At 35.3% G+C, this 11,311-nt stretch overlaps 1 protein-coding gene and 1 pseudogene across 2 annotated transcripts in view; both read right to left on the bottom strand.

The window, feature by feature from the left end:
* SLC25A16 (solute carrier family 25 member 16) overlaps positions 1-11,311 on the bottom strand; it is a 33,815-nt gene that overhangs the window by 12,246 nt on the left and 10,258 nt on the right. For both annotated transcript variants that reach the window (XM_007456456.1, XM_007456457.1), the window contains exons 3-4: positions 9,273-9,406; positions 8,487-8,550 (exon numbers count right to left, since the gene is read on the bottom strand). In XM_007456456.1, the coding sequence (XP_007456518.1) occupies positions 8,487-8,550; positions 9,273-9,406 (198 nt within the window). The remainder of the gene's footprint in view (positions 1-8,486; positions 8,551-9,272; positions 9,407-11,311) is intronic.
* On the bottom strand, positions 1,199-1,596 carry LOC103081316 (60S ribosomal protein L31 pseudogene; annotated as a pseudogene).

Genomic DNA, 11,311 nt, shown 5'->3' with positions numbered 1-11,311 from the left:
GGGCCCAGCCGCTCCGCGGCATGTGGGATCTTCCCGGACCGGGGCACGAACCCGCTTCCCCTGTATCGGCAGGCGGACTCTCAACCACTGCACCACCAGGGAAGCCCTGTATCAGTTATTTTTAAAATTAAAAATAATCTTCTATTTTTGTAAAGTACCAAAGAAATATATGCTCAAGGTAAAAAAATTAGAAAATAAAGACAATCAAGAATTTTTAAATATACATATTCATCCTCCAGTAATAACCACCTAAATATATAATATTACAAACCTTTTATACAGGGGCATTTACACACATACACACATTTAAAACATGACAATGGGTTTCCCTGGTGGCGCAGCGGTTAAGAATCCACCTGCCAACGCAGGGGACATGGGTTTGAGCCCTGGTCCGGTAAGATCCCACATGCTGCAGAGCAACTAAGCCCGTGCGCCACAACTACTGAGCCTGCACTCTTGAGCCCGTGAGCCGCAACTGCTGAGCCTGTGTGCCACAACTACTGAAGTCCACATGCCTAGAGTCCATGCTCTGCCAACAACAGAAGCCACCACAAAGAGAAGCCTGCACACCACAGTGAAGAGTAGCACCCACTCACCATGACCAGAGAAAAGCCCGCGTGCAGCAACGAAGACCCAGCGCATCCAAAAATAAAATAAATAAAATAAAATAAATTTATTAAAAAAAAATACATGATAATGGTGTAATTCTATTTTGTAGTCAATTTTTCCTACTTTACATTATATTGTGAACATCTTTCCACATGAGAAAAACATTACCTGGATGTACTATAATTTATTTAAACAATCCTCTTAGACATTTAGGTTGTCTCCATTATTTGCTACATGATATTGTAATAGTAAACAGTGCTTTGATGAATGTCCTTATGACTAAATATTTCATTATGGATAAATTCCTAAAATAAAATTATTAGGACAAGGCATAAGGCTTTTAACAGAAATTGCCTTCCAGAATGATTGTGCTGATTTATAATGTCATCCGTTAGAATATAAGTCCTATTTCTCTAACTTATCAGAAGTATTAGATAATTATTAGACAAGCAGAATATTCAATTATTAGATAATTTTTCCAACATTGGATGGGCAAAAAAACACTGTTATTTTGGTTTGTTTCTCATATGACATTCTTTTTCTTTTTTTGGGGGGGGGCAGTTTTATAACTTTCTTTGACAAACAGTGGTCAGTTCCCTTCCACATCACCTGTGTAGATTTCTGAGAATGGTGACAGATTTTTGAAAGTGGTTACCTCCTTGGTACATAGGTAACCAACATATAGAGCTTGTTTGGTGAATCTCCATCATCATTATGTTTTCTGGACAACTGCACACAGATATGCTAGGGGATATTCCTCATATCTTTGGCCCAGACAGCTTTGTTAAGCATAGTGTCAATGAGCACATTGGGAGTTCCCATCTCCTTGCTGGCCAATTTCTGGATCTCTTTGAGTACCTGAGGGGCACACACTTGAAGTCCACTCCAGGGATGTTCTTGTGAGTGTTAGTGGTGTACTACCTGGTCACGACCTGGTTGGTGAGAAGATCGATGCTTCGTCTCACCACCCTTCTTTACAGGAACCATCCTGCCAGGCCCAGGTTGGAAAGGAAGAGCTTGAGGTATTGTCATGAATTTCTTTTTCTCTGTAGGCTTTTAACATGATAATTTCATCTTTTTACTAGTCTTACCAAATGAAAATATAATTTTTTTGCCACAACTTTGGCCTACAATAGCATACTAGGCATAAAAGTGGCAATTTAAGTGATTTCTGTATTCTTAACCTAATTTAACTTTTTAGCTTTAATTTTTTGACATTTTATTACTATTACTATCATTATTATTATTATTATTTTGGCTGTACCACATGGCTTGCGGGATCTTAGTTCCCTCTCCAGGGATCGAACCTGTGCCCCCTGCAGTGGAAGCACAGAGTCCTAACCACTGGACTGCCAAGTAAGTCCCAGTGTTAAATTTTTAGTATTTGTTTAATATTATTTAAATAGACCTGAGATACCTTACCCCACATACTTAGCAAATGCTGCTGTAACTTGCATCCATTTTTATTAGCCCAAACTTAAATCTATACTAATTTTCAGAGTTTCTGCCACTCTCCCAAAAATCTAAATCAGTTCGCCACTCCTTATACATGGATTGCAAAACAATGTTCTTTATGTTATTATCTAGGTATCTCTCATGGCATCTCTACCTGGGTGATTATAACATTATCTCTGAACTAAAAATCTACACAGCTAATATACTGTTAATACTTTAACGCAAACAAATGCAACCCTTCGTTCTCTTTTTCCCTCTTTAGTTCTCTCTTGAGAATGACCTCAATTCCTTTAGACAATGAGCCGAAAGTCAGTTTGAGTATGTTTAATTTTAAAAGCAAGGAATACTTTGTATCAAGATCAGCCTAATGGTACTCAGAACAGGTTAGACTCATAGAAGAAAGGCTGATTTACGATGAACTTATCTGTGATTTAGCTGTAAGTGATATTTTAAACCTTCCTTTTTTTAGTTTGCACATAACAATAAAGACTGTCTACTGTGTGCCAAGCACACCACACCAGGCACTTTACAAATACCACCTCTAATCCTCACATACCAAGTACCACCAACAATCCTACAAGGTAGAAAACTGAGGCTCAAAGTAGTTCAGTGAGTTGACCAAATTCACAGTTTCTGTATCACAGAGTAGAATTTGAGACTAAATTTTCTGACTCATATCACAACATATATTGCCTTCCCCGTAATCTTCTTTTCTCAAACATTTACTTAGTACTTTCTAAACTTAAATTTTTAGTTCAGAAATTCCATCAGTTGAGTGATTAGAAATGTCAGTCCCTCATTTCAGCCAATTTGATTTTGAGCTGTACATCTGAGCCATTTGTTTTCAAGCTATTCATTTTCAAACTTGTTTTTTACTTAACTTGTTTTTTATCTATTGGTATTCAAACCAGCCATGTCTGGCAGCCAAGGCAGTGACTCTTCTAAATGGCCTCTTTGAAGCTGAATCTAAACTAATACAGTACAAATGTGATGTTCCTAAGACAAGGTTTGGCAATAATATCACATTTAAGTCACAGCAAATACCTTATTATCCAGATATTTATAAAACTACATATTTCACAGCTTGGTTTAATTTTTTGCAGCTTGTGCTAAATATTTTGCAAGGGAAAATTTTACAAAATAAAATGAGGAGAGATTATCTATAAACTAGTTCCATGTTTATTGAAAATGGTTCATATTAAGGAGTTTAACAAATATAGAAAAGAATCAAAAGGCTGACCATTTTAAGGCTTGATCATCCTGACACAATTTGAACATCAGATTTTGCTAGGATTTGCCCAGATCATCAATATTCATTTTATTTTTTTATGCTTCTGTACATTTTTACAACTCCCATATTTTTTTTCTACTCCCTATCTGGATCACTTTCGTCTTGCCTCTCCTATTTGTTCTCCCTGACTCCATTTATTTCTTCTTTCCTTCTCACATGCTCCAAGCCTTCTCATTGTCTTCTTACTGGTTTCAAGTGGCTTAACATGAAATAACTGAATTAACAAAGTGATCAAAATGGTAAATTGGTAGAAAATGGAAATGGAAAATGGAAATTTCTGGACATCCAGAAATTTCTAAAGGTAAAGGAGGCATTAGTTTAAAAGCTGTAAGACCATGAGTCAGGCTAAGGAACTGGCATGACCTAATTGTACATCAGAGAACGGTAAAAATAATGCCAATGATCACTATAATGCTAAACTGACGATCTAGTTTTACAATTTTTCGGCCAGTTTACTTCACTATGTTTTTATATGGTATATTTCTTTTGAATTGGAGCAATCAAATCTTCCTAAAGAAAAACAAAACCTTTTAACCAGGATGTTTAAAACTTACAAAGTTTGGGCTTCCCTGGTGGCGCAGGGGTTGAGAGTCCGCCTGCCGATGCAGGGGACACGGGTTCGTGCCCCGGTCCGGGAGGATCCCACATGCCGCGGAGCGGCTGGGCCTGTGAGCCATGGCTGCTGAGCCTGCACGTCTGGAGCCTGTGCTCCAGAACGGGAGAGGCCATGACAGTGAGAGGCCCGCGTACCGCAAAAAAAAAAAAAAAATTACAAAGTTTTTTGTTGTTGCTGTTGTTCACTATTTCTAAAAACAACTCAGTGATTTAAATGTAATTTTAAAATTTAGAATTTAGCAAGAAGATTTTTAATAATTTTGTACTCCAATAAATCTTGAAAACTCCTTAAGATTTTAAATGTTTATTTATCCTTGGAATAAGTGGGAGGTGAGAACTATTCTTCTGATAGTCATATTTTACCCTTCACTCTAAGTATAAAATTATGAAGCCCTCTACAGGCTGGATTTAGACTTTCAAAAGCCGTAAACGTCCAAAGCCCTAAATACAGAAAAGATTATGACGTCTTATATTGTTCAAATGAAAAACAATAATGCACTGTAAAGTAAGTTTGAGGATATCCAACTAAGTTCTTTTTTTAAAAAATTTATTTATTTAATTAATTTATTTATTTGGCTGCGCTGGGTCTTAGTTGCAGCACGCGGGATCTTTTAGTTGTGGCACGCGGGATCTTTTAGTTGCGGCATGCGGGTTCTTTAGTTGCAGCATGTGGGATCTAGTTCTCTGACCAGGAATCAAACCTGGGCCCCCTGCATTGGGAGCACAGTCTTAGCCACTGGACCACCAGGAAAGTCCCTCCAACTAAGTTCTGATTCACTTCATGATGACTATGTCAATGCTTTTTAAAAATACCACACCATTAAGTTCCTTTTTCTCCACACTCTCTCCAGAATTTATTATTTATAGACTTTTTGATAATAGCCATTCTGACTGGTGTGAGGTGATACCTCATTGTGGTTTTGATTTGCACTTCTCTAATAATTAGCGATGTTCAGCATCTTTTCATTTGCCTGTTGGCCATCTGGATGTCTTCCTTGGAGAAATGTCTATTTAGGTCTTCTGCCCATTTTTTGACTGGGCTGTTCATTTTCTGAGGAATAAGGAATTCAAGTGGCTGGCTCAAGAAATGTAACAAGCCGCTGGCATGGAAGGTTTAATAACATTCCCCCATACTTATGGAGGACCTCAGATCTTTCAGAATGTTTTCAGAGAATTCTTTACTCTGACCCTCAGAACAACTAAGAAAGAAAGGGAGCTGAGCAATCATAGTTCTACTTTAACAAATGGATAAATGAATTATGGCAGGCTCAGATGACCTGCCCATAGTCAAAGGACATGTATGTAATGGAGGCCAGCCACGATCCCAGGCAGTAAGTGTTCTGTCCATTTGACCTCCCAGCCTTACGCCAAGCACTAAACTAGAGTAGACCAGAAATGGCCACAAGCAGAACTCAGCTCGTTGCTTCTGGTTTCTGACAACTTCCTTCTTTTTCCTCTTCTCTATCCTGTCACTCTTAGTTTCATAGGAACTGGCAGATCAAGATTTATTTCAAACAAGTGAAACATACAGAAAGAAAGGAGAAGACCTTCCTTAAATATACAAACCCTGATTCTCAGTCTCTAGTTTTTCCTTTTTGAATGACTGAGATTCAACATGTACTGGATTGTAGTTGTAGGATGAGGGAAAAGGTTGAAGTTCAAAAAAGCTTTAAAATAAGCTCTGTTGAAATGATCATGAAAAACATACCATTTTTAATTTTGGCAAATATAAAATTTCCAAACTTATGTTCAAAGACCACCAAAGGTACAGAAGCAAAGATACCAGATATAAATAAAATTAACCAGAACATTTATTTCAACTGTTTAAAATCATAAAAGCAAAATATAAATTATAATTACTTAAACATGGTAATAAAAAGAGAAATATTGGTTAATGGAAGCACTAGTCTTATCTATAATAGCTAGAATTTTTTTAAACTCTTTTCTTTAAAAATTAAAATTCATACTTGAAGTTCCTTTGGTTTATTATTATTTTCTAGTGTATATTGAAACCTTGATGTTAACACGTCTTTCATTTCAGAAATATGAAGCTAAAAGCACCATCTGAACATGCTAGTCAAGAAATAATCAAGTGTCACGAAAAGGAAATAATACAAAGTCTTTAGGATTTTACTCATATTCATAATCCTACTTCATCTTTCCTACAACCCTAAAAGAAAGAATTTGACCTGTCACTTATAAAATCAAATTTAAGAGACAACAAAATTTTTAAGTGATGTAAGAAATCATAAATTTTAAGATTTGGAAACTTTACTAAAATTTTCCTTCTGTAAAATGAGAAATAATCATAGCACTTTCCTCACAGTATCTTTCTGTGAACTACATGTCAAGTACTCAAAGATTACATGGCAAGTGCTCAGGTCTGTGAAGGGTACAAAGCAAGTGAACAATAAATGCTAGCTAACGTTACTCACCAGCACTGCAATGCCAGTGTAAAATACTAAAATATTTCTATAGCAGTTGACAAATAGCTGTTGCTCCAGCTTCCAAGATCTCCCGCATCATGACTCTGGTAGCCTCTTCCCCAACCAGAGCTCCCACCACCACCACATACTGTGTCCTGATCCAGCCATGAAAAAGTTAGTTGGAGGCTTTCAGAGCCTGTCCTATTTGTTAGTACCTCTACGGTTGGTTTGCTAAATATTTTAGATACTATTCCTGGTTATTTTTAATACTTATTGATCTTGGGTCAGTCTGCCAGAAGTCAAAAAGAGTTAAATAAACATGCGTAAGGCAAAACCATGGATAAGGTAGGTCAGGTTGGACATTATAAATCTAGGTCCAAAAAAATCAATGAAATCCTGAAATCCTACAAACCTTGTGATAACCACATAGTTAAGATTTTGATAAACCACCTTCCAATGGTCTTATTTCCATTAGCAGAAATAAAAACTGTTAATGTATTGGTTTATAACCTTGCAGATGTTTCTTTAATGAATATTTACATATGTATTTACTTTTTAAAAACCAAAATATGATATAGCATATTAAACATTCTCTTTTGTAACTTCCTTTCTTTTACATATGATGTAAACATCCTTCTCTGTCAATAAATACAATTCTACAAATGTACAAAAAAAATCTAGTACTGGAAGTATAGAATTCTGACATGGATTTTTTTTTTTACCACTCTTCTATTGCTACATACTTAAATTACCTTTTGGTGTGAGAAAAAAAAAACAATGAAAATCTAACATTAAAAAAAAAATCAATATAAAAAAAAGTTTTAGTGGAAAACATGAATAAATGTTTTTATCTTAGAATGGGGAAGGCATTTCTCAACGCAATTCAAAAGATTTTGAAGCCACAGAGGAAAAGTCTAACCCATTTGGCTATGTAATATTTCTATACGGGGGAGAACTTTTGGATGATTTTTCCAAAAAAATCACAAATAAGGTTAAAAGACAAATCTAGAACTGGGAAATAAAATAATAGCAATATTTGACAGAAAAAAAAAATAATGTCCTAATTCCCAAACTCATAAAAATGAATATTTAAAGAATAGAAACAATTCAAGGCTGAAAGTAAGCAATACAAATGGTCAATAAACATTTGAAAAGCTGACCAAGCTTACTCATAATTAATTGCCAAATACTAAAAATTTAATAAGGCCCAGTGTTGATATGGTATGTAGGGGAAAGGGCTACTGAAAGCATTAAGGAGATCAGTTGTTTGCAAAGGTCTATCAAAAATTAAATACACATATCCTCTGATAATTTCCCTTCTGAAAATTATTCTACAGATATATTCACACAAGTACAATGTGTTATTTGCAAAACAAAAATTTTAAATATCCCAAACGTCAATCAATAGGGGACTGAGTAAATAAATAATGTGCCATTTTTACCTTAGAATATAACACAGTTCTTCACAAAATTAAGATCTATGTACTGATACAGAAGAGAGTCCTAAGATAACTATAAAAGTTCTAATCCTATAGAATAGTATTGGAAAAAAGCACACATAAGAAACTGCTAATAGTGATTGCTTCTAGGGAGCAGAACTATTTTCATTGTATAGGAATATGTATTACTATAGTCATTATAATTTTTTAAATTTTTTGAAAGGAAAAAAATAAACATTTCCAGAAGGAGAACTGTCAAAGGGAACGTATGATTTTCACATAGCTGTAAGTTTAGACTGCTCCTATATCTCCTACTGTAAAACACTCTGAGTTGGGATATTAATGATTTCTTGCATAATTGAGCATAGGACGATAACAAATGTGTGCTACTTAATCAATGTCACACATATTACCTAAATCAAATTAAGTATTTTAATAGAAAATTAATTTGCAGAAATAAAATATACCCACTCCTGTATAACACAGGGAACTATACTCAATATGCTGTGATAAACCATAATGGAAAAGAATACTAAAAAAAGAATGTCTCTATGTGTATAACTGAGGCACTGTGCTGTACAACAGAGATGGCACAACATTTTGAATCAACTCTACTTCAGTTAAAAACAAAAAATTACCCACTCCTCTTACCTGCCATGGACCCAGCCATTAATCTGTGTACATGACCAGAAACTCCCAGTTTTGTAGTAATTAACTAGAAACCAAAAACATCAAATTATGCACTTTTACAGAAGCAATCTTGCCAAATGTACTATATTACACATTGATGACCACAAATACTCAAAGTGTGAATGGGAGTAGTAGGAATAAAATGCTACTATAGACAGTGAAGTCTTGATACTGCTTACTTTTCATTTTAAGATACCCTATGATAATTTTTAAAAAATTATTCTTAGGATACCCTATGAAATTTAATTCATTAAACTCCTTTCTGTGTTAAGATGTTTGAGAGAATAAACTTTCAGCCAGCCAGAAAAGAGAGACTTAGTATGATGAGAAAAGCTGTTAACTTACAGCATTACTCAAAAACAGACTTTCACAATATGGTCTCACTAGTTTATTTAATAAGAAAATCCAAAGTTGCAGTGTTCCTCTCCTACAACTGAGAAACAAAAAGCATATCAAAAAGCTATTAATATTTTATGGATTTATTATTAGCTACTTGAAGGATACTTTGGCTCTTCTTCGTAAGTATGAACATAAACAATTTACTCAAAAATGACTAACAATCCTGGAACAGATAATTCCAAAACCAAGTAAAATTAAAAACTTAAACTATCACAAGCCTTAGTCTTTCAAAAAGGCATTACTTATCCATTCATCCAAAGTAACTTTAAAGGTCAAAGCAAATGCCTTGTCAATTAAGTACGATATTCAAAGACACAAAAGAGGAAAACAAGATAAAGTTTCAAGTACCGTTTTATAATGCTCAAATGCCATAAACTGGATTGCACCATAAGGAAAAATTCGAATCATCATTGCACCATTCCCTTTATACAATCCAAGGTATCCCTCCTTTTGGGGAACAGCACGCAATGCAGAAAATACTCCTATTTTTAGAAAGATTTTTAAAAGAAAAATACTATTAAAACAGAGAAAACTACCTAAATTCAAATTTTCATGACAATCACAGATAAAGATTACTATGCCATCATTCATGATATAATTTTGTTTGAGGAATTACATGAATAGTAATTTCTGTATAACAGTTAAAGCTACTTAAAATACATCATATGTCCAAATTATGTAAATACTCCTCATGTAAAAATATAAAACATACTATAGCAAGAACAGCTACAAATTATAGTAAATTATATTTATAATTACTGTAAATTAATTAATCTCTAGAAACCTAAAAGAATATTAATAGAAATATAGATAATGCACTGCGGATGACTATCTGGAAGGACGAAGGAAGGTTTCCCAGACTGACCCAGATACCTGTGTGGTTTGTTTACGAAAGAAGCTGCTAAATAAAAGAAACAAATAAAAAACCTACCAATTAAAAAACTATTTAAATTGGGGGGCAAATTTTCATTAGTAGTACACTTTAATTAGGAATAGAGATAAACAAAGGCCTGAGTTCTAATCTGATATACTGATATGTTTATTATTCTAATAATGTCAATCACTAATCCTATTTGCAGTACAGACTTCTACATTCCATTATTAAACTATTTAAATTCAGGTTCCTTTCCAAATTTTTCAAACAAAAATTAGATCAAATATGAAGGTTAATCACTGGGCTCATTTCAAATTTTAGAATTCAAGTAACCTTTTGATCCCTTCACAGAAATCAAAACTGTAGGTACTTACTAACAACATCCAAGAAAAGATACACTCTAAAAGCATTTTTAATAAGCAGATATCTAAGTGGACTAATAATGTGTTAAAAAGAATTCTATTTGGGTTGTTCCCTGCTGGCCTAGTAGTTAGGATTCCAGACTTTCACTGCCATGGTCCGGGGTCAATCCCTGGTCGGGGAACTGAGATGTTGCAAGCCACGTGGCGCAGCCAGCGGGGAAAAGAAAACTAGAATTCTACTATATATATATATATATATATATACACACACACACATACAGCTATATGTATAATATCAAGTTCTTCCAAAATACATGAATAATACAGCTAAATATATTAACCCCTCCCTAAAAAAAAGTCTATCAAAGACATCCTCTTGCTGGAAGAGAAGAGTAATGATAAGCTCAGTTTAATTTTATTTAAATGTGTTTGTAACAATTTAAGGGTAATCAAACTTAGAACAGTGGCCACCTAGCAGGAACAGGAAGGCTAATGATGAGAGAGAGTACAGAGGAGGTTTCAACTGTACTGATGATGTTTATTTCTGAAGTTCTGTGCAGCTCCCCATATGTTTATTATATTACTCTCTAAAACTCTTTGATTGTTACAAATATTTAAAGAGAAATCATTAGTAGAAGTGAAATAAAGTTATTTCAAAAAAAGGAAATCCAGGGACTTCCGTGGTGGTCCAGTGGTTAAGCCTGCGCTTCCAGTGCAGGGGAGCACAGGTTCGATCCCTGGGCGGGGGAGAACTAGGATCCCACATGCCGTGGGGCCAATAAATAAATAAAATTTTTTTTAAAAAAAAGGAAATCCAAGGAACAAGGAGCAGGGGAGGATGGCTGGGGAGGATACAAGAAAAGCACAATGAACAGAAAATATAAATCTATGATTGAAAAAAAAAATCTAAAAGATATAAATCCGGGACTTCCTTGGTGGTCCAGTGGTAAAGAATCTGCCTTCCGGTCTTCCCTGGTGGCTCAGTGGTTGGGAGTCCGCCTGCCGATGCAGGGGACGCGGGTTCGTGCCCTGGTCCGGGAAGATCCCACATGCCGCAGAGCAGCTAGGCCCGTGAGCCATGGCCGCTGGGCCTGCGCGTCCAGAGCCTGTGCTCTGCAGCGGGAGAGGCCACAACAGTGAGAGGCCCGCGT

The sequence above is a fragment of the Lipotes vexillifer genome, unplaced genomic scaffold, assembly GCF_000442215.2.
Source record: "Lipotes vexillifer unplaced genomic scaffold, Lipotes_vexillifer_v1.1 scaffold520, whole genome shotgun sequence".
In the NCBI taxonomy this organism is placed as follows: Eukaryota; Metazoa; Chordata; class Mammalia; order Artiodactyla; family Lipotidae; genus Lipotes; species Lipotes vexillifer.
Note: the sequence above shows the minus strand (reverse complement) of the source record. Positions and strands in the feature narration are given on the sequence as shown.